The 18,684-nt window shown below is 54.6% G+C and overlaps 1 protein-coding gene across 1 annotated transcript; it reads right to left on the bottom strand.

Annotated features, from left to right (window-relative positions):
- Positions 1-10,754: 10,754 nt before the first annotated feature.
- Positions 10,755-18,437, bottom strand: LOC128825795 (fibrinogen-like protein 1-like protein). Its single transcript, XM_054008587.1, has 3 exons — positions 18,338-18,437; positions 15,670-15,780; positions 10,755-14,295 (listed from the first exon to the last, which is right to left on the bottom strand). The coding sequence occupies exons 1-3, from the start codon at positions 18,339-18,341 to the stop codon at positions 13,616-13,618; spliced, it is 795 nt and encodes a 264-aa protein (XP_053864562.1). The 5' UTR covers positions 18,342-18,437; the 3' UTR covers positions 10,755-13,615.
- Positions 18,438-18,684: the final 247 nt, after the last annotated feature.

The following is an 18,684-nucleotide window of genomic DNA, read 5'->3' as shown; positions in this document are numbered from 1 at the left end:
ACCTCCAAGATGTACTGGAGTCTGTCGGTGTCTGGGGACTCTGCCAGCAGGTTCCCCAGCATGGCGTCCAGGAGGTCTGGCAAGACCCTAGGCAGATCCTGAAAGCAAGGGAGAGCCATGGGTCAGAGTTAGGGAAACTGGGGCTACACCTGCCACAGGATGGGAAGTGGGGTCTCTGGGAAGCACTGGTGAGACCCCCAAACACATATCCTGGCCTCTCTCCTTCACATCCCAGTGCAGGCAATTAGCAAGGATTCATGGCAGAATGACAGCTGGCTCTTCTATCCATGACTTTAGCATGATCTACCTGCACGTGGGCGGTGTCCTTCTCCATGCCCAGGGTGAAGACGGCGTGCAGGGCAGCTCGGAGGAGGTGGGTCTCCAGCTCTGGCTCCAGGGCAGGCGTCATGGTGCTGGCAAGAGAGAGGAGCCGGTATTAGACTGTGCAGTGCGGGGATGGGACTGACACCAACACGCAGATGAAACTGCAGGGAAATAGGCACAGGCTGGCAAGAAGAGAAACTGAGGCACCGAGCCAGGGAATGACAAGGCCAAGGTTTCTCAGACAGACCGTGGCAGGGCAGGAATAGCACCTGTACCCTGGACCCTGCTGCCCCTCCTGTATCTGATCCTGGGAGTGAGCCTCTCCCCAAAGCCAACTCCTTCAGGAGCCCATAGCAAAGAGACCCCCCCACACTGTCCTGGACTCCCTGAGAGGTGCCTCCCCCCAACTGGAGCACCAAGGACCAAAGTGGCAGCATCTAGTGTCAGTGAGGTTCATGTGGCTCAGGCCAGACCCCTGGGCTGGGGACCCGCCACCATAGCACTGATCGAGGGCCTGGGCCCAGGGTGTTCACAGTCCTGCCCTCACCTCTCCCTGAGCCCAGCCTGACTCCTCACCTAGAACAAAGCTGCGGCGCCCATCGGCCTCGCTGCTGCCCGATTCCCAGGTACTGCTGCTGTCCCATGGGGAGCGGGCCGAGCTGCTGGTGGTGGGACAGGGATCCTCCACCTCCTGCCCTGGGGAGGCTGGAAGGTCCTCAGTGACCGGGGCAGGGCGATGCCTCCTGCTGGGAATCAGGGCTGGGCTCCTGGGGCCGCTGCTGCCCACACAACATGCCCCAGAGTCACCCTGCCCGGCTCCCCTCCTGCGCTGGGTCCTGCCTGCCCAGCCGCAGCCTGGCCCAGCTCCATTTCGACCTGGCCTCTCCCACCTCGGCGCCTGCGCTGGGAGCGGGTTTTCTCCACCAGAAGGCTGGGCACTTCCACCTCCTGGCCTGGCCGGGAGCTCCTTCCCCACCAGTGGGGACGGAGGAGCCGCTCTGCTCCTGGGGAAGATGGCAGCTGCTTCCCTCAGGCTCTGGGGCCACCTGCAGAGCCTTCTTCCTGAACCTCCTCAGGAGCCTGGCCATCCTGGAACCGAGCGGGGAGCGGGCGTGAGTCTGGGGTCAAGGCAGCCTCTCACTAACCAGCCTGTTTGGTCCCTCCCCATCCCTGCCCCAGCCAGAGCAGCTCCTCCTCCCCGCACAGGGGTGCACGTAATGCAATCTACACGCACTGGCAGGAGTTCATTGCATGATCTGCTCCCAGCGTTCCCCCTCGTCACCCCTGGGGCTGCAATGCCCGGGGAGTCTCCTCCTTTTCCATCACTGGGCTCAGTCACTTTGGACAAGCAGCTCCCTCCTGCCGTCCCAGGCCACACTCCCCCCCAGGCTAGAGAAGGAACAGAACCCAGGAGTCCGGACTTCTCCTAGGAAACCATTCCCCACGTCAAAGTCCCGAGGCAGAGCAAGGCCAGGACCTCCGCCTTTCCCATTGATTTCCATGCTCAGCAGCTCACAGGGTCTGGCCCAGCTCAGAGACGCTCAGCCTAGGGAACGGTCTCCCACAAGGGAAGGGTTGGGAGCCCCATTGCTGGGACCTTTCCAAACACACTGGAGACGGCTCTGGAGAAGCCCCTCCCCGGTCTGAGAGCGAGGGGCTCCTGGGGGCGGTTTGCAAATCCAATCTCCTTTGGGAGAGATTCTTTCCCCCTCTTTCTGCCTCTCCCCAGACAGACAGGGGACGCCAACGGGGAACCCTAATGCCACTCACTTGCTCTGCTGACGGAGCGATGGATGGAGGATGTTCAGTGTCATCCCTCGCCCTTCTCCTCACTCCCCAAAGCCAAGGCAGGCTGGAGAGGGTGGTGGTGACCTGAGGAGTTACCCTGCCCAGCCAGCAGGCAATGTGATAGCACTGGGCGATCGACTGGCTGTGAAAACAAGAGTCTGTCTTATTGCCAAGGGACAGAGAAACTCGGCCAGCAGCAGGGGGTGCAGAACACTGGCCTAGTGCGGGGGTGACAGCGCCTCCGGGATCCTGACATCCCAGCACTTTACACACCTTCCTGGAGCCTCCCAACCCCCCGGTCTGTAGGGGCTGCGACCCCAACCCCACTGATGAGAACCAGGCCTGGGGCGGGGAAGCTACTGGCTCAGGGTCACACAAGTGTCAGAGCCAGGGATGGGACCCAGCAGTCCTTATTTCCAGGCCCCTTCACTAACCACTGCTGCACACTCCCTCCCACAGCTGGCAATTACAACCAGGCCCTCATGTCCGGTCCCCCTGCTTTGAGAGGGAGTGTGCTCCGCTGGAGTGATTGGAGCAGGGAACTGGGAGTCAGGACTCCTGGGTTCCATTGCTGGTTTCCTATTGACCTGTAGGACTTTGGGTAAGTTGCTCCCCGCTCTAGGCTCTGTCCCCAGCAGTCAAATGGGGATTTCATACTTTCCCACTATTGGAAAGTGCTGGGAGAATCCCCCAGCAAAAGCTGCTCTGACAGTGCTAAGCAGCATCTGACCATTAGAGGTCGGAGCGCACTGCCCAGGAGGAGGAGTGTTTGGTTCTGGGCTGTTGGGGTACGGGCTTGCAACCATCTGTGCACACATATTATACTAATTGCATCTAGACCACATCTCCCTAGTTTGTTTGTGAGAATGTCCTTATTAACACCAAGATGGATCACATCTACTGTTTACCCACCTCCACTAGGCCTGTAACCCTGCCAAAGAAGGAGATAGGATTGGTTTGGAATGATTTGTTCTTGACAAGTCCATGCTCACTAGTCCTAAGAACCAAATTGTCCTGTAGGTGCTGACAAACTGATTGTTTAATAAGGAGTTCCAGTATCTTTCCAGGTATGTTAACGGATGGGAAGATGTTCTTTTTCAGGGATCTCTGACGAGAACTGGGGCACAGCACTTAGTTTGTTGAGGCCATAAAATGGAGACAGGCACCTCTTTTCTTCTCCCAGCACCCCAGATACCTAAAAGGGTGGGACTCACATCCCTCAATGGGCTTTAAAAAAGACAATGGTTACAATGTGGCCCCGACCATTTCTGGTTTCTGCAGACTAGATGTTTTAGCAAAGTTTAGAATTCCTTGGTGCTCAACACCGTGAAACTCCCCTTTCTCCTTCACAAGGGCTTTAACGCCCCTTATCTCACCGAGACTCTCGACTGCCCAAAGTTGGAGAATTGTCCCTGTTCCCATTGCAGAGCACCGCCCACGACACACACACACACCCCTCCTGGTGGTGGGAGGGGAACAGGGAAAGGACAAAAGAAGTAAGAGATGAAAAGAAAGGAGGGAGGGATGGAGGAAAAGGTAAAAGAAAAAGGACAAACCTTAATGTCCCCAGAGATTCTAAGGGACAAAATCCCAGGTGGGGAATAAAATTTGGCCACCTTAAGCTAGTGTTTTCCATGCCTAAAATTCAGCTGGCGCCAGATGGATCAGACTGAACAGGTTCCAAACCTCTCGGAGGCTCTTACCTTCTAAACAGGGACGTCTGTTTTCTAGTGAAATCAGGAAAAAGAAAGGAGAAAACTCAAAAGAGGTTCCTCCTGGCGCTCATGTAGGTGAACCTAAATACTCTCTCAGTCCTCAAAGAGAGACCTCGAGAAGGAGACTTGCTGAAGCAAAGCTACAGGGGACTCTGAGGTTTCCCTGGACCTGAGCCCCTGTCCTGCCTGGCTGATGTCAGCATCTCTCTGTGAGGTCACCACCTCCCCAGCACCTTTGACCAATAAGCTGAAGTCCTGCAAAAGGCCTTTGTGATGTCACTGCCACACCCACTCCTCCCCTGCAGTGTTAATGTCCTGCCGCAGGCCAGACACTTTGGAGGTTTGAGCTACACAAAGAGGAGACACTTAGATCTCAAAAATTAGATGAGATGTTTCAGTCTGAGCTAAGTAGTTGCTGCTCTTAACAATTGCAACATAATAAAATACAAATAAAATAGACTATTTCAGCCATTCTATTATGTCATAATCTGATCTGAGTAAACACGATAGGACACCACATCTTATGCACTGCTCCTAGTAACACTGTCCAATAGATCCCCTCCTCCACCCGCCGCGAGGTAGGTGAGGGCGGATTGTTATCCCGACTTGAAAGAGGGAGAAGCTAAGGCTGAGAAAGAAGAATTGACTTGTCTTAGGTCACACAGCCAGTCCGTGGCAGAGTTGGGAATAGGACCCAAGAGCCCTGATTTTCAAACTAACCATCGGATCTTGAATTTCAGACATTGAATGACCTGAATAAAGTGCTCTCAAGTGAGTTCCAGACCAGCAAGAGTTCATAGTAATTATTCAGCAAGTATTTTAGGAGAACTGGAATGGTAGAGAAAATAATGAACTGCAGAGAAGCAGCAAAATTTGTCGAACATATGACTGGTTATGACTATTTACTCGGTCTTAAAAGAAAACAACAGGGACCTGAGTCTCCTCCCTGTCAATAACCCCCTGCTCAGCCAATCAGGGTAGAGACCGAGGGGCGGGAGGATGAGGGTTCTCCCCAGAGAGCCCAAAGGATGGCCCAGGTCACCGCTGGGGATCACTGTCTGAGCACTATTTCAGCCCCACATTTTTCGGTGGACCACCCACAATGGGAGTTGTAGAGCACCCCCCATGACACACACACACCCCTCCTGGTGGTGGGAGGGGAACAGGGAAAGGACAAAAGAAGTAAGAGATGAAAAGAAAGGAGGGAGGGATGGAGGAAAAGGTAAAAGAAAAAGGACAAACCTTAATGTCCCCAGAGATTCTAAGGGACAAAATCCCAGGTGGGGAATAAAATTTGGCCACCTTAAGCTAGTGTTTTCCATGCCTAAAATTCAACTGGCGCCAGATGCAGCAGACTGAACAGGTTCCAAACCTCTCGGAGGCTCTTACCTTCTAAACAGGGACGTCTGTTTTCTAGTAAAATCAGGAAAAAGAAAAGAGAAAACTCAAAAGAGGTTCCTCCTCGCGCTCACATACATGAACCCAAATACTCTCTCAGACCTCAAAGAGAGATCTCGAGAAGGAGACTTGCTGAAGCAAAGCCACAGGGGTCTCTGAGGTTTCCTTGGCCCTGCGCCCCTGTCCTGCCTGGCTGATGTCAGCATCCCTCTGTGAGGTCACCACCTCCCCAGCACCTTTGACCAATAGTCTGAGGTCCTGCAAAAGGCCTTTGTGATGTCACTGCCACACCCACCCCTCCCCTGCAGTGCTAATGTCCTGCCACAGGCCAGACCCTTTGGAGGTTTGAGCTACTCCCTGTGGATCACCCCGCTCAATGAGTGTTCATTCTAGGAAGCAAGCCGGCGAGACAGTAAAACATCACAAGCTGCTCCCAATGCTACACTCGGTTTCTCAGAAATGAGTAGACTTTATGGCCAGAAGAGACAGTTAGAGCATCTAATCTGACCCCCTGCATATCACAGGCCTCCTGTCTACCACAATAGCTACTTTTGGGGCAAACACATTCCAGAAAGGCATCTAGTCTTTATTAATGACATCAAGAGATGGAGAATCCACCACTTTCCATGGTAGCTTCTTCCTGTGGTCAATCATCCTCGCTGTTGAATATTTGTGCCTTATTTGTCATAGGAATTTGTCTCTTTTCACCTTCCAGCCATTGGGTCTTGTTCTGCCTTTCTCTGCTAGACTAGAGATCCCTTTAATACCCAGTATTTTCTCTCCATTAAGGCATTTCAATACTTCAGTGAAGTCCCCTTCAATCTTCTTTTGATAAGCTAAACAGGTTGAGCTCTTTCAATAGCTCACTAGAAGGCATTTTTCTCCAGCCCTCAGAACATTTCGTGGCTCTTTGCTGCCCCAGCTCCAATTTCTAGGACCATCTTTTTCAAAGGAGGACACCAACACTGGAGGCAGTATTCCAATAGCAGTCTCACTGCTGCTGTGTCACCTCCCTATCCTACTCACGGCTCTGCTCCGTCGTCTAATGATGGCTTTAGCCCTGTTCACCACAGCATCACACTGGGAGCTCATGTTGAGTGGCTTCTCCACTCTGGTCCCTAAATCCTTTTCAGAGTCACTGCTTTCCTGGATACACGTCCCCATTCTGGAGGTGTGGCCGGCGTGCCTTGTTGCCACGCATAGGACCTTGCATTGGGCTCTGCTCAAACTTGTTTTCTTTGAATAGGTCCAGCTGGCCGAATGAGCCAGATCGCTCTGTATCACTGCCCTCTCCCCATCAGGAATTACCACTCTGCCTGTATTTTGTCACCCCCCCAATCTTATCCGCAGTGATTGTATGTTTTCTCTCAATTCATTGATAACAATTATTTCAAAAAATTAGTCCTGGAGAGCTTCTTCAGACCCTTAGTACCCAGGACCTGCTCCCCACATCACAGTGAGAAATGCTGTCCAGACCTGATGGTACATAGGGGATAAGCACAGAACAAACGTACCTTTAGGAGCTGTGTTGTCCATAGGCTCTGAACAACATGTGGGGGTCAGCAGATTACAAACGCACGACAGACCTGTAGTGTAGACAGGTCCCAACTGTGTCTCGGTTTCCCACCCTGTAAAATGGGGAGAACAAACAAAACCTTGATTAGCTCCATTTGATAGCTGGGGAAACCGAGGCACCCAGCGGTGCAGAGACTCGCTCATGGTCCCAAAGCCAGGAATATAAAACAGCAGATCTGATAGCCAGGCCTGGGACCTAACCCTGGTTTTCCTGGCCTTCCTGCTCTAAGTTTAGTCACAGCCGCCATGTCTTTTTCCCCCGTGTCCCTTAACCCCACGTCACTGCAGAAGAGAGATTTTCTGGTAGCCAGCTGGCTCTCCTGCATGTGGATGTCGTTCCAAAAGACGTGCTCTGGCTCAGTCCCATGCTATGGTTGGCTGAAGGAACCACTTGGTCACATTCTAGGCCCTGAGTTATACAGGAGGGGCGACTAGATGCACAGAATGGTCCTTTCTGACCTGAACCTCTATCAATCACTACATTTTCTGCTGCTAGGAAGAGAACTCTGGACCTATTTTCTCTCATTCACTTTCAGTTGGAATAATTTCAATCCAGGCCAAAGGATTTCCTCTTCCATTGTGTCTTCAGCACCTTTGGGAGCAACCAGTTACTGTTACCAGTTTCAACCTGTCCCAGGGTGAGATGGCCAGGAAAGGGGTTGGAGCTCAACTGCACCTGGCCCAGGTGATGCAGCTCCCTAGGGGGAAGGGAATAAGTGTGGGGGTCACGTGACAAGACGCAGCCTGTGACTAGGACCCAGGCCTGCTGAGAGATAGAAGGGCAGCCTGTGCTCAGCCAGGAGAGAGACCCCAAGGGAAGCAGGCATTGGAGGGGCTTGGAGCGTCCTTTACAGGTCAGGGACAAGCTGGGAAGGGGCCAGGCTGAGCACTAAGGACAAGGCCCTAGGAGGGAAAGACAGGGCAGTTTAGGAGATGGGGCAGATAGTCCAGCTGGTTTCGGCTCCCAGGACCAGACACCCAGAGGTGAAGGTGGTTGTCAGGGCTTCTGTCCTTCTTCCCCAGTGTAGATTTGATAGTGGAGAAGACTGATGCCGTAAGGGGGAAGTGAGTTACCCCAAGGTCACCCAGTGAGTTATATCACCAATGCATATTCGGAAGGATCCAATAGAAACATGGATTTTCCAGTCTCTTCTTTCTAGGAGTCCCCAGGGCTAAGGTAAAACCCCTGCGGCCCCTCCCCATTCTGCTCACCTCCAAGATGTGCTGGAGTTTGTCTGTTCTGGGGGGTGCTGTCAGCAGGATCGAGAGCTCGTCATCCATGTTCTCTGGGCAGGCCTTGCTCAGAGCCTGCCAGCCGAGGGAGACCAGGGGTCAGGAGCCTGCATTAGCACCGGTGTGCCATTGACCAGGAGCCGGCTGAGGTAAGCGCCGCCTGGCCGGAGCTCGCACCCAGAAACCCTGCCCTAGGTCGGAACCCCCTCCCACACCCAAATTCCCTCCCAGACCTCACACCCGGCACCCCAACCCCCTGCCCCAGGTCGGAACCCCCTCCTGTACCCTAATCCCTCCCAGACCCCACACCCCCACCCGCACCCCAATCCCCTACCCCAGCCCTGAGCCCCCTCCCACACCCAAAATCCCTCCCAGAGTCCGCACCCCAACCCTCTGCCCCAGCCTGGATCCCCCTCTGGCACCCCAAACCCCTAATCTCCAGCCCAATCCCAGAGCCCGCATCCCCACCGGAACCCTCACCCCTCCCTGCTCTCCAATCCCCAGCTCCAGCCCAGTGAAAGTGAGTGAGGGTGTGAGAGCGAGCGACTGAGGGAGGTGGGCTGGGCTGGAGTGAGTGGGGGTGGGGCCTTGGGGAAGGGCATGAAAGGGGTTCGGTCAAGGGCGTTTGGTTTTGTGCAAGTAGAAAGTTGGCAACTCTACTTAAGGACCTTTGAAAAGCAGCCTCCTTAGCACCGCTCCTGATACCAGGGGCCAAGGCGCCCACCGACATGAGAACCACAATAGGCCAGAGCAAAACGCTGCGTTAGAAATCAGAGCTCAGGCTGCCAAGCGAACGATAGCTGACAGACAGGAGATGCGGGAATTAAGGTTGTGTCTTCAGCCAGCAACTGGTGTTCATCCGTTTGCACCACACACACACCTGTAGGCAGGGCCACTATTTCCTTGTCTGTCTGCCTGTTTAGCGTCTCTCGGTCCTTACTGTGCCCATCACCGTGGTGTCTGAGTGGCAAACCAAGGGTTTGACGTGTGCATATGAAACTGCCTGACTGGAAGGACGTGGTTTGGTGTGGATCAGTGACTGCTGGGGCGATTGGTGGCAGAAGGCTCTGAGGGCCTGGCTCATTCCAATGGCTTCTACAGCTGAGAGCAGCCCAGTCTCCTGCCTGGGTCGGACGCAAACCAGGAAGTACAGGACCACGGTTAATAAGAGCAGCTCAAAAGATCATTTTCGCTGAGCCCAGCCCTGCACAGATTTCCAGCTTAGGTTTGCATTTTCAGCAAAAGTTCTTCTTGATTATTTTCTCCCAACCCCTTTGTGCCTCCATAATAGCCAGCCACCCCGTCAGTCGCATCCTGGGGCGCTCCAGGGACAGCGTGTGTGTGTGTATGTGTACGTCTGTATATATATACATCCGAAGAAGTGAGGTTTATACTCACGAAAGCTTATGCCCAAATAAATCTGTTAGTCTTTAAGGTGCCACCAGACTCTTTGTTGTTTTTGTATATATATGTATGTGTACATGTGCGTATGTATGTGTGTACGTGTATGTGCACATGAGACACGTGTATGTACCCCAGTCAGATGTATACATCTGGATTTCCTTTGAAAGAATTTTCCAATTGAGCTGATCAAGTGCAATGGCAAAGCACCCAATTCCTCTGCCCCCCAACTGCCTTCTCTGCTTTAACGTAGAACCTGCTCCGCTGGCACCTCTGACTCCTGAAAGCCCTAACGCTCCAGGGGAGCAGGCCGTACCCTGCCCTGCCCTGGCTGCCCTGGGTGTTACCTCGGAGGGAATCGTTCCAGATTCCAATGGGTGGCAGGTCCAGGGAAGAGCCTTATCTGGGGGAGGCTGTACCAGACCCGCCCGACCCAGGCAGGCTCCCAGGTACTCTCTGCTCGGGGCTGATAAGGCTCCTTAGCAGTTTCTCTCCAAACAAATTCCAGTTCAAGACACCTGAGAGCTCCACAGCAGGGCAGCATCCCCAGAGCGCAGCAGGGCGGGGTTAGGGGGAGCAGTTGGTAGCAGCACCTGCCCCTCGTACGGCAGGAGCGAGAAGTGCCAGCCACGTGCTGCCTCCATCCCCAGAGGCCAGGTGAGAGTGAATTCCCACGTCCCCGCACGATTGGTTCCGTCACTCTTCTACACTTACATGGATTTCCAGTGTCAATGTTTCTAACATCAGCTTTGCCAGCTCTCCTTACACCTTTGTCTGCTAGAGCAAAAACCTGAAATGCAGCTACCTCCTCCTGCTGGGTGACTATAGACCTTAATGACAGAGCTCGGAACTGCTTAGTCAAGGGGACTAGCTGCAGCCCCTCGGGTTGCCTGCTCGAAGGTGTGCTGGCCAGGCCACAAGTCATTTCTGTGCCTCTTCCCTGCTCCTTCTCAGCATTTGAACATCATTTGACTAGTGTGAACAAGAGTCTATACTGGGGAGAGCCCAGGGTGAGAGAGTCACTAGACTCTTGTCAAGGCTGCTTCCCCACTCTGAACTTTAGGGTACAAATGTGGGGGCCTGCATGAAAACTGCTAAGCTTAACTATCAGCTTAGATCTGGTCCACTGCCACCATTCCCAAGTGGATTCCCTTCCCTGGGAAGCCTTGAGAAACCTTTCACCAATTCCCTGGTGAATACAGATCCAACCCCCTTGGATCTAAAAACAAGGAGAAATTAACCATCCCCCCTTCTTTCTCCCACCAACTCCTGGTGGATCAAGATCCAAACCCCTTGGATCTTAAAACAAGGAGAAATCAATCAGGTTCTTAAAAAGAAGGCTTTTAATTAAAGAAAAAAGGTAAAAAACATCTCTGTAAAATCAGGATGGAAAATAACTTTACAGGGTAATCAAACTTAAAGAGCAATAGGCCAGAGCAAAACGCTGCGTTAGAAATCGGATTCGAAGTACAGCAAACAGAGGTAAACACTCTAGTAAAAGGTACATTTACATGTTGAGAAAACAAAGTAAAAACTAACACGCCTTGCCTGGCTGTTTACTTACAAGTTTGAAATCTGAGAGACTTGTTCAGAAAGATGTGGAGAACCTGGATTGATGTCTGGTCCCTCTCAGTCCCAAGAGCGAATGACTTCCCAAACAAAGAGCACAAACAAAAGCCTTCCCCCCACCAAGATTTGAAAGTATCTTGTCCCCTTATTGGTCCTTTGGGTCAGGTGTCAGCCAGGTTATCCGAGCTTCTTAACCCTTTACAGGGAAAAGGATTTTGGAGTCTCTGGCCAGGGGGGATTTTATAGTACTGTACACAGGACAGCTGTTACCCTTCCCTTTATAGTTATGACAACTCTGGTTATACAGTGCTCTGTATACATCTATGAAGCAGGAGTGATGAAACCCCAGTCCCAGCCGGGGTCCAGCCCCAGAGAGCGCCAGCCTGGCCCTGGGGGGTGGGGGTGGGAGGGCGACATGGAGAGCAGTTTGGTCCGATGGAGGGCACTGCTGCCAGGTGGCTCATGGGGAGGGGCGGGGGTGGGCTGTGGCGTATGAAGAGTTCAGGTTGTTTTGGAAGGGGAGGGGTAGCCATGTTCAGGGGGGAGCTGGGGTGTGGGTGGGACCCCAAGTTGGGGGGAATGGTGCAGGGGAACCCTGGGTTTGGCAGGGAGCCCCCAGTCAGCAAAACGGCTGAGCGAGCTGGCTGCCCGGGACAGGCTGAGGATGTCCCCGCTTGCAGCGTCATGCTCCAGCCTGGCGAGGGATGGCTGGCTGGGGAGGGCACCAAGCGCAGCCTGCAATGGGCAGAGTGGGGGGTGGGGATGGCTCCCAGCACGGACAGCGGAGATGGGAGGCGGGAAGGGGAGAGGTCAGTGCCCTGGGCAGGGGGATCCCCCGCTCCCCCACTGCAAAACAGCACACCCCCACCTCACCACCAGCAACCGAGATGGAGGGGACAGCTTAGTGCATGGGGGGGCGGGGTCCCTGATACTCCCAACTACAAAATAGCAACCCCCTCCCCCCTGTCTGCACCCCAGATGCTGAGGAGGGTGGAGGAAACCTTCCAGCTGCACCTCAGCGGCTTCCAGCTTCCCTCCCCCTGAAAACATCCCTCTTTCCAAACCTGCCCCCCAAACTCCCCCCTATGCACGCTCTCCATGCAGGCTCTGTCAGGAAGGCCAATTAGACAGGGCCTTGTGTCCTGGGGATGCACTGAAGGGCCATGGTCAGGAGGGGACTGGAAAGATGCAGTTTGGGGGGGGCAATGCCCCTTCACATTCCCCCCCATCTTCACCCTGCCAGTGGACCAGCCAGGACTACGTCATGGCCCATCTTTGGGCTACAGCCCACGATTTGGAAGCCCTGCCCGAGGGTGAACTTCATCAGGCCCAGCTGACTTGAATCCATGGCGTTATTCTTTAGCCTGTTCTTTCCCTGTTCGGGGGGGGGGGGGGGTGCTCCTGCCCCTGGCTGTTAGCATTAATGGTGTTCAGCATCTGGTCACAATGAACTTTGATTGAAGTGACTGAAGCCAAACAGGCAGGAAATGCTCAGAGATGCTCAGAGGACGTCAGCCTGACAGATAAATACACTGCTAGGAGCTGGATTATACCATGTGATGGGTGGAGTTAAAATCTCATTGACACAGCTGTGAGGATGCACTCTTCATTTAAGACAGCTGGAAGCAACAGGTAAGGGGGCCTCGTGTAGAACAAGCCATGATGGCGTGTGCCCAGAAACTAGCCCCAGGTGGGCAGAGGATGCCACCGAGTGTCGTTCTGAGCTGGTGCGTGTGTGACAGAGACAAGCCGGGCAGTGCAGCCAGGACACGGAGGCAGAGCAGGAAAGCCGAGCAGAGCCTGTGAGCATGGTGTGATCGTGGGAGGAGCATAGAGAGCTTTTGGGCCAGGTGCTGGCTAAAGAGGCTTGGAGCTGAGAGCAGGGAGGCTAATCCCTGCTGTTGGTTCCTGCTGTGTTTGGAGAAGCAGGACTCTGTATGTTCCTTGTCAATAAACAAGACATCAAAAAATTACCAGACTCCCTTGCCAATTTCTGCTCCCCACTGGAACATCCCCAGGGCCCCAAACTTTGACTAGCCCCTTGAGTTGAAGAGGGACACCAATATCTTTATTGTGCGGTTTCGTTGCACGTCTATCTAATCTCAGTGGTTTATCAGCAACTAATTACTGTTGCAATGTTTTCTCATGTAATAACCATATTTATTAAAAACACAGAGGCCAGGTTTTTGAACCCAAACTCACCACTGCTAATACATGCAGGATTCAGATGTAAAGTCCTGGCTTTGAGTCATCCCCCATTTAAATGCTCAATGACAGTTGCTAGAAATCCAGTGTCATGATTCATTGATCACTAATGCCCAGGGGCAGTGGCAGGGCTGGGAGAAGCAGAGGTTAATGTGGGTCTAAAGTCGTAGTGAGTGACATGGCTTCCAGCGAGGCAGAGTGGAAGCGGGGGTCCAGTTATACACACCAATCACACTCTTCGTGTCATTCGAACGCACCGGCGGGGTCAGCTCTCAGCGTTTATTCCAGGGGATTTAGCGTGCAGAAGCCAACAGGGAAGGGAGTGAGCAGAGTGGAGGCATTGCAGGGACTGCACTGATTAGGTGGGGGATGGCGCGCCGTGTCTGATCTAATATTGTCTCCCCTTCTCAGCGGCGCCGGCTCCCAAGGAGGATGGGCTCCTCCTGCCGGACCCAGCACACGTCTGTTGGCTTAACCAGGATGAGGGAAGACTTGCACTCCCCACTCTTACAGAACCCTGCCCAGTAGATGTAGCCTTTCCCATTGAGCAGGACGTTCTGACACTTGTCGTACCACCAGCCTCCATAGCTACTTGCGCAATTCCCACTGGCCTGGTCCTGATCCTTGTCACTTGTGCTGAACTTCATGTTGTCGTGTATGCCCCCCAGGCCAGAGTGGTAGGTGGTGAGATAGTCCTCGCCGTCCCCAGAGTACCTGCCCAGCCTCAGCAGGTACCCGCTGGGCTCATCCTCGAAACTGAAGATGTCGTACTCTGCGTAGCAGGTGTTGTTGGATTTGTCCTCCACAACAAAGCGGACCTTGTAGATGTTCTGCCGTGTGAGCAGGGACAGATACTCGTTGCCCAGCCAGTAATCCTGCTGCACGTTCCCAAAGCCGTACTTGTAGGTGCTCCAGGACTCCTTCCAGGTGATCTCTGTGTTGTAAGAATTTCTCTGGACAACGGTCCAGCCTTTGCCTTCGGTGTCCATGTCACACCACACCACTCGAGGGGGAGACCCTGCCGGCTGGATGACATGGACCCCGCTGGGGCTGTCCCTGGGAATGTTGCTGCAGTCTTTGGGGAACCCTGAAATGCCACGAACATCAGGTTAAGGGGGCAGGTGGGGGTGGGGGAGTGAAAGCTAGCTAGCTCGATCAAATCAGCCTGGGGTAACTGGAGGCTGGGTTTTTAGAGGCAGGTCCTGTGTATTTCACAATACTACAGCCACAGAATCCCCCCCGGCCATTCCTGGCCACAGAATCCCGCTCCAGATCTTACACTTTCATTTTACCAATAAAATAAAATAAGAATAGTTTCTTGCTCTGCTGGTTTTGAAGAAACCTTGAAGAGATGAATCAAGTGTAAACCAAGGCTCTGTATCCTTCCTGAGTCCGTACTGCTAAAGAAATCGTTTGGGGAGGGTGGGGGAGACGCTGCCAGATCCATCTCAGCGAATGTCAATTATGAAACCCATCAGTGACAATTTAAATGGGAGTTTTCAAAGAGCCTAAGGGAGTTTGACACCCGACTGTGATTGGAATTCAGTGGGATTTAGGCACCCAACTCCCTGTGGCGCCTTTGAAAATTCCAGACATCCTACCGAGGGGCTTGTCTTTGGGGCAGAAATTGTCCCGAACTATCCTGGTAGAATGAGAGCACTGTGGTTATACTGCCCCTCCCCTCCCCAGGGTCCTCCCTCGAGCCTGAGCCCCCCAGCTCCCCTACCCCCCAGACAATCCCCCTGTGTGCCCCTCTCCCATAGCTCAGCCGAGGGGGAGGAGCTGCTGAGCACTGCGGGGGCAGGGGCTCAGGGCCACCTCTGGAGCTGGTTCGGCCCCTTGCCTGCCTGGGCAAGCCCCTGAGCAGCTCCCAGAGCCGCTGGAGGTGTTGGGAGAAGGGAATGAAAACCCCTGACAAGGAGGAACTGGCTCTCCCTGCTGCCTGGACTCTGGGGGCAAGGCTTCTAGGCATGAGCGAGAGATCCCCAGCTGTTAGCCGGGGCTAGCCCTAGTATAGGAGTTGGTGAGATGGAAGGGTAGAACTCCCAGCCAATTTGGGGGGGTGCCTGGTTCCCACACGCTGCCCTGCGGTTGGCACCAGCGCTCTTCAGTCACTGCCGGCAGCTTGGCAGCCGTTACCGGAGAAAGGGATAACGAAGCTGTGTAAAGCAAACAGCCAGTCGAGCAGCACCTCCCGCACCCCGGCTGGCCCATTCCCAGGCGCTGGAGGCCTGCGAATGGGAGTAGTGGGCTCACTAGCGCAGGCCGGCCTTGCGATCCCTTCGGAGAACTCAGCGTTTCTTTGGGTCCAGCGCTGGCGGGGGGGCTGGAAGGTGCATTCAGTGGATAAGTGGATCTAGGGGTGACCCCGGCATGGGGGAGAGGAGCAGAATCAGGCCCACGATGCCCTGATCTCGGATATGGCAGATGATAGAAGCTCTCCGACGGGTTCTCTACTCACCCCTCTCGACCTTCTTGTGGGCCAGGGCCCCGTTGCCCTGCACGGGGGCTACGCAAAGGAGCGCCATCATGGACAGCGCAGACAGAAGCAGGAGAGAGCTGGACTGGAACCCTGCAGGGGACAGAAACCGCTGGACATGAGACCAGGAGAGAGTTTCACAAGTGCTTAAATCCCACTAGACGTCACTGGGATTTAGGTACTTAAGTGACTTAGCCACTCTTGAAAATGTTACCCTTAGACGCTAAGGCCAGAGTTTTCAGAGGGCTCAACTACTGGGCCAGATTTTCAGAAGAGCTCAGCTCCCAGGTAGGCACCGCAGGGCATGGCTGGATGTTCAAAGGGGCTCAGCATGGGCGGGGTGGGCCCAAGTCTCTGGAGACGGGGGTGAAGCCCACCATTCACCTCTCCCCCGGCCCGGCCACTGTCTCCGTCTCTGCAGCCGGCCCGATTAGCACACAGCTGGGACCCAGCTGCATGGTAAAAACCATTCAAAGATTGCGGCTCCGATGGCCTGGCTCCCGGGTCCTGGGCGGGTCAGGGCCGGCTGGTGCGCTCCCTGTGGTGGGGAAGGAGCTGCCTCCTCTCTCCCCCCGCTGCACCGCTGCAAGGGGAGTGCTGCTCGGAGCAACCCCCTCTGTCCCAGCTCCCCCCGTCCACAGTCACTACCACCAGCCGGAGGGCAGTGCCCGCTCACCCACACAGAGACAGCAGCTGGGCAGCCTCCGGCAGGGCTCTGCCCCCCTCAGATGAGTGCCAGGTGAGAGGGGCCCAGGGCACAGAGCTGCTGTGTGCCCCACGCCAGGCATGCTGCCCCCTGCACTGCAGCCCAGCAGCCCAGAGGGGGACACGCTGCTGACACTGCAGCTGTTCTGTGGGCCCAGCTCAGGCCAGGCTTAAAGTGGGCAGAGTCGCCAGGGGCCACAGTCCTGGCCAAAAAGAGTTCAAAATGGAGCCGGGTCCCTGAGGGGTGCACTGTAAGCGCTGCCCTAGCAAGGGCATGGCCATTTATTTCAGCCGGGATTAACATAGACACCCCTCCCCCTCCCCACACATGCTTTTCCCAGGCCATCTTCACAATGACCTTGCCGGGATCAGCAGCCCAGAGCAATCCAGACTCTTGGCCAGAAACCAGCTCATTCACCCGCCGCCCACCCCCCCAGGTATATCTATCCCAGCCCTGGTATTACATCGTGTGTAGCTACAGCCCACATAACGCAGAGCACGGCATATGCAGCCCCCAATGGGAAATAGGTTGAGAACCCTACAGCAGAGGCTCATGTGTGAAGCTCCAGAGGTCCCAAGTTTGATTATAGCTGCTGCTGGCCCATGACAGTTGCAAAATGGTGGCTTTTTGTGGGCTGAGGCGGGGTGGGGCGGGGCGGGCCGGGCAGGGTGTGTGTGTGTGTGTGTGTCAAACCAGAACAGGCTAAAGCCGCACTGGAGTCCGGCACCGTGCTTTCTGTCAGCCATCATTGTATTCATGTGGTGTTGCAAAGTTAGAAAGTCCACAACTAACCCCACAAGTGACCGTGATACAAACGTGCAAATGAATTAGAGAGAGAGAGAGAGAACACCGTGTAAACGACACACAGAAACACACTGTTGCAATGGAAACACTTTGCCCAGACATGATCCCCAGACAGATTTCATTGGAAACACCTTCTTTTTGGAGCTGCCTGGACCCCAAATTCTTCAGACAATGTCACAGCCCAAGTAACTGTGACACGCTGCCAGCAATCTCAGGTATCCTTGTGAGAGGGAGGAGAGAGGCGTAACCCCATGGCAGGCAAAGGGTTAACGCTTTAAAGGAGAAGGATTTCAGTGAGTCTGACAAGCCAGAACTACAATGTTTGGAACTGAAGTGAAATACCAATCTGGAGTCACTCATCCTTGAAAACACGCCTCCCCTTCTCCTGACGCCCCAGAGGAAAGGGGACGCTGCCAGCTAGCAGCCGTTCACACACTCTAATAGTCTAAGACACAGAGGGCCTGAGTTCGACTTGTGACCTTGGAAAACTCATTACACTGCACCATACCTCAGTTTCCCCATTTTTAAAACATGGTTTATGCTAGTTCCTTTGTGTTCTAAAGTACTTTGGCCCCAATGCCCAAAGGAACCTGGGGCAGGGCGGGAGGATTCCTGCCTAGGGTCCAGCAGAGCGCTGGGCAGGGGATCCCCGCCAGGCTCCTGGTACCCCATGGCCCCGGGGGCACTCTTTACCCACCAGGAGGCACTGCCAGACTCCTAGCTAGCCAGGCTCATGCTGCAGCATGCACTTGCTGGGGGAAATGCTGCTCCGTTTCAAAGGAAAAGCAGCATGTACCTCACTGCGCCCCCATCCCTTGTGCCTCGGCCAGGCAGGGTCGGGAAAGCAGAGGATGCACCAGGGTTCCCCTCCCCCTTGTGCACCTGCCCGGGCTGAGGGGTGGCACTGAGAGGAGTGCAGGCTGCCCCTCTCTATGCGGTAGTTACTGCGTCTGTCTGGGCACGTTCCTTCCTGTGCCCGGGCACTCAGGGCACATGGTGTCCCACAGGGGCCACATAGCATGCCCTGCCACTGCACCTCCCCCACGTGCCCACACCGCCTGGGGCTCTGGTGCCCACCACCAGGCTCTGGCCCTACATCTCCAGGCTGTGTGAAATACTGGGCATTTCAATAAAACTCACCCATCCCGACGCTGCAGCTGAGCGGGCGAGTTAGCAACCTGAAGCGTCCCACTTCCACATCAGAAACCAGAGCCGGGGCTCCATGCCTTTATGGGGAAAGCGCCACTCCACACCCAGCTTATCTTGCTTTCTCAACCGCTGGCCTCAAGCCTGGCCTGTGGGCAGGGAGGGAGCCCCCTCCGGAACGTCTGCCCATCCTTTATTTACCGCAGATTCCAGATTTCTTGGGCTCCCTCCCTCCTCGCCGAGAACGCCAACGTTTCTGAAGCCGGGCAGGTGTGAGCCAGGGATTTAATTTCTCAGTGGGACTCTGCGGCATTACCGTACCATCGGCCTTCCAGACGAAG

This window comes from Malaclemys terrapin, chromosome 18 (assembly GCF_027887155.1).
Source record: "Malaclemys terrapin pileata isolate rMalTer1 chromosome 18, rMalTer1.hap1, whole genome shotgun sequence".
Classification (NCBI taxonomy): domain Eukaryota; kingdom Metazoa; phylum Chordata; order Testudines; family Emydidae; genus Malaclemys; species Malaclemys terrapin.
The sequence above is the reverse complement of the archived record's forward strand: the minus strand, read 5'-3'. Positions and strand labels throughout refer to the sequence as shown.

What these genes read in the sequence shown, in the direction of transcription:
- LOC128825795 (XM_054008587.1), bottom strand. An exon ending in CCACAAGAAGGTCGAGAGGG is followed by an intron (nt 14,296 to 15,669) that starts GTGAGTAGAGAA and finishes GTGGCATTTCAG; the next exon opens with GGTTCCCCAAAGACTGCAGC.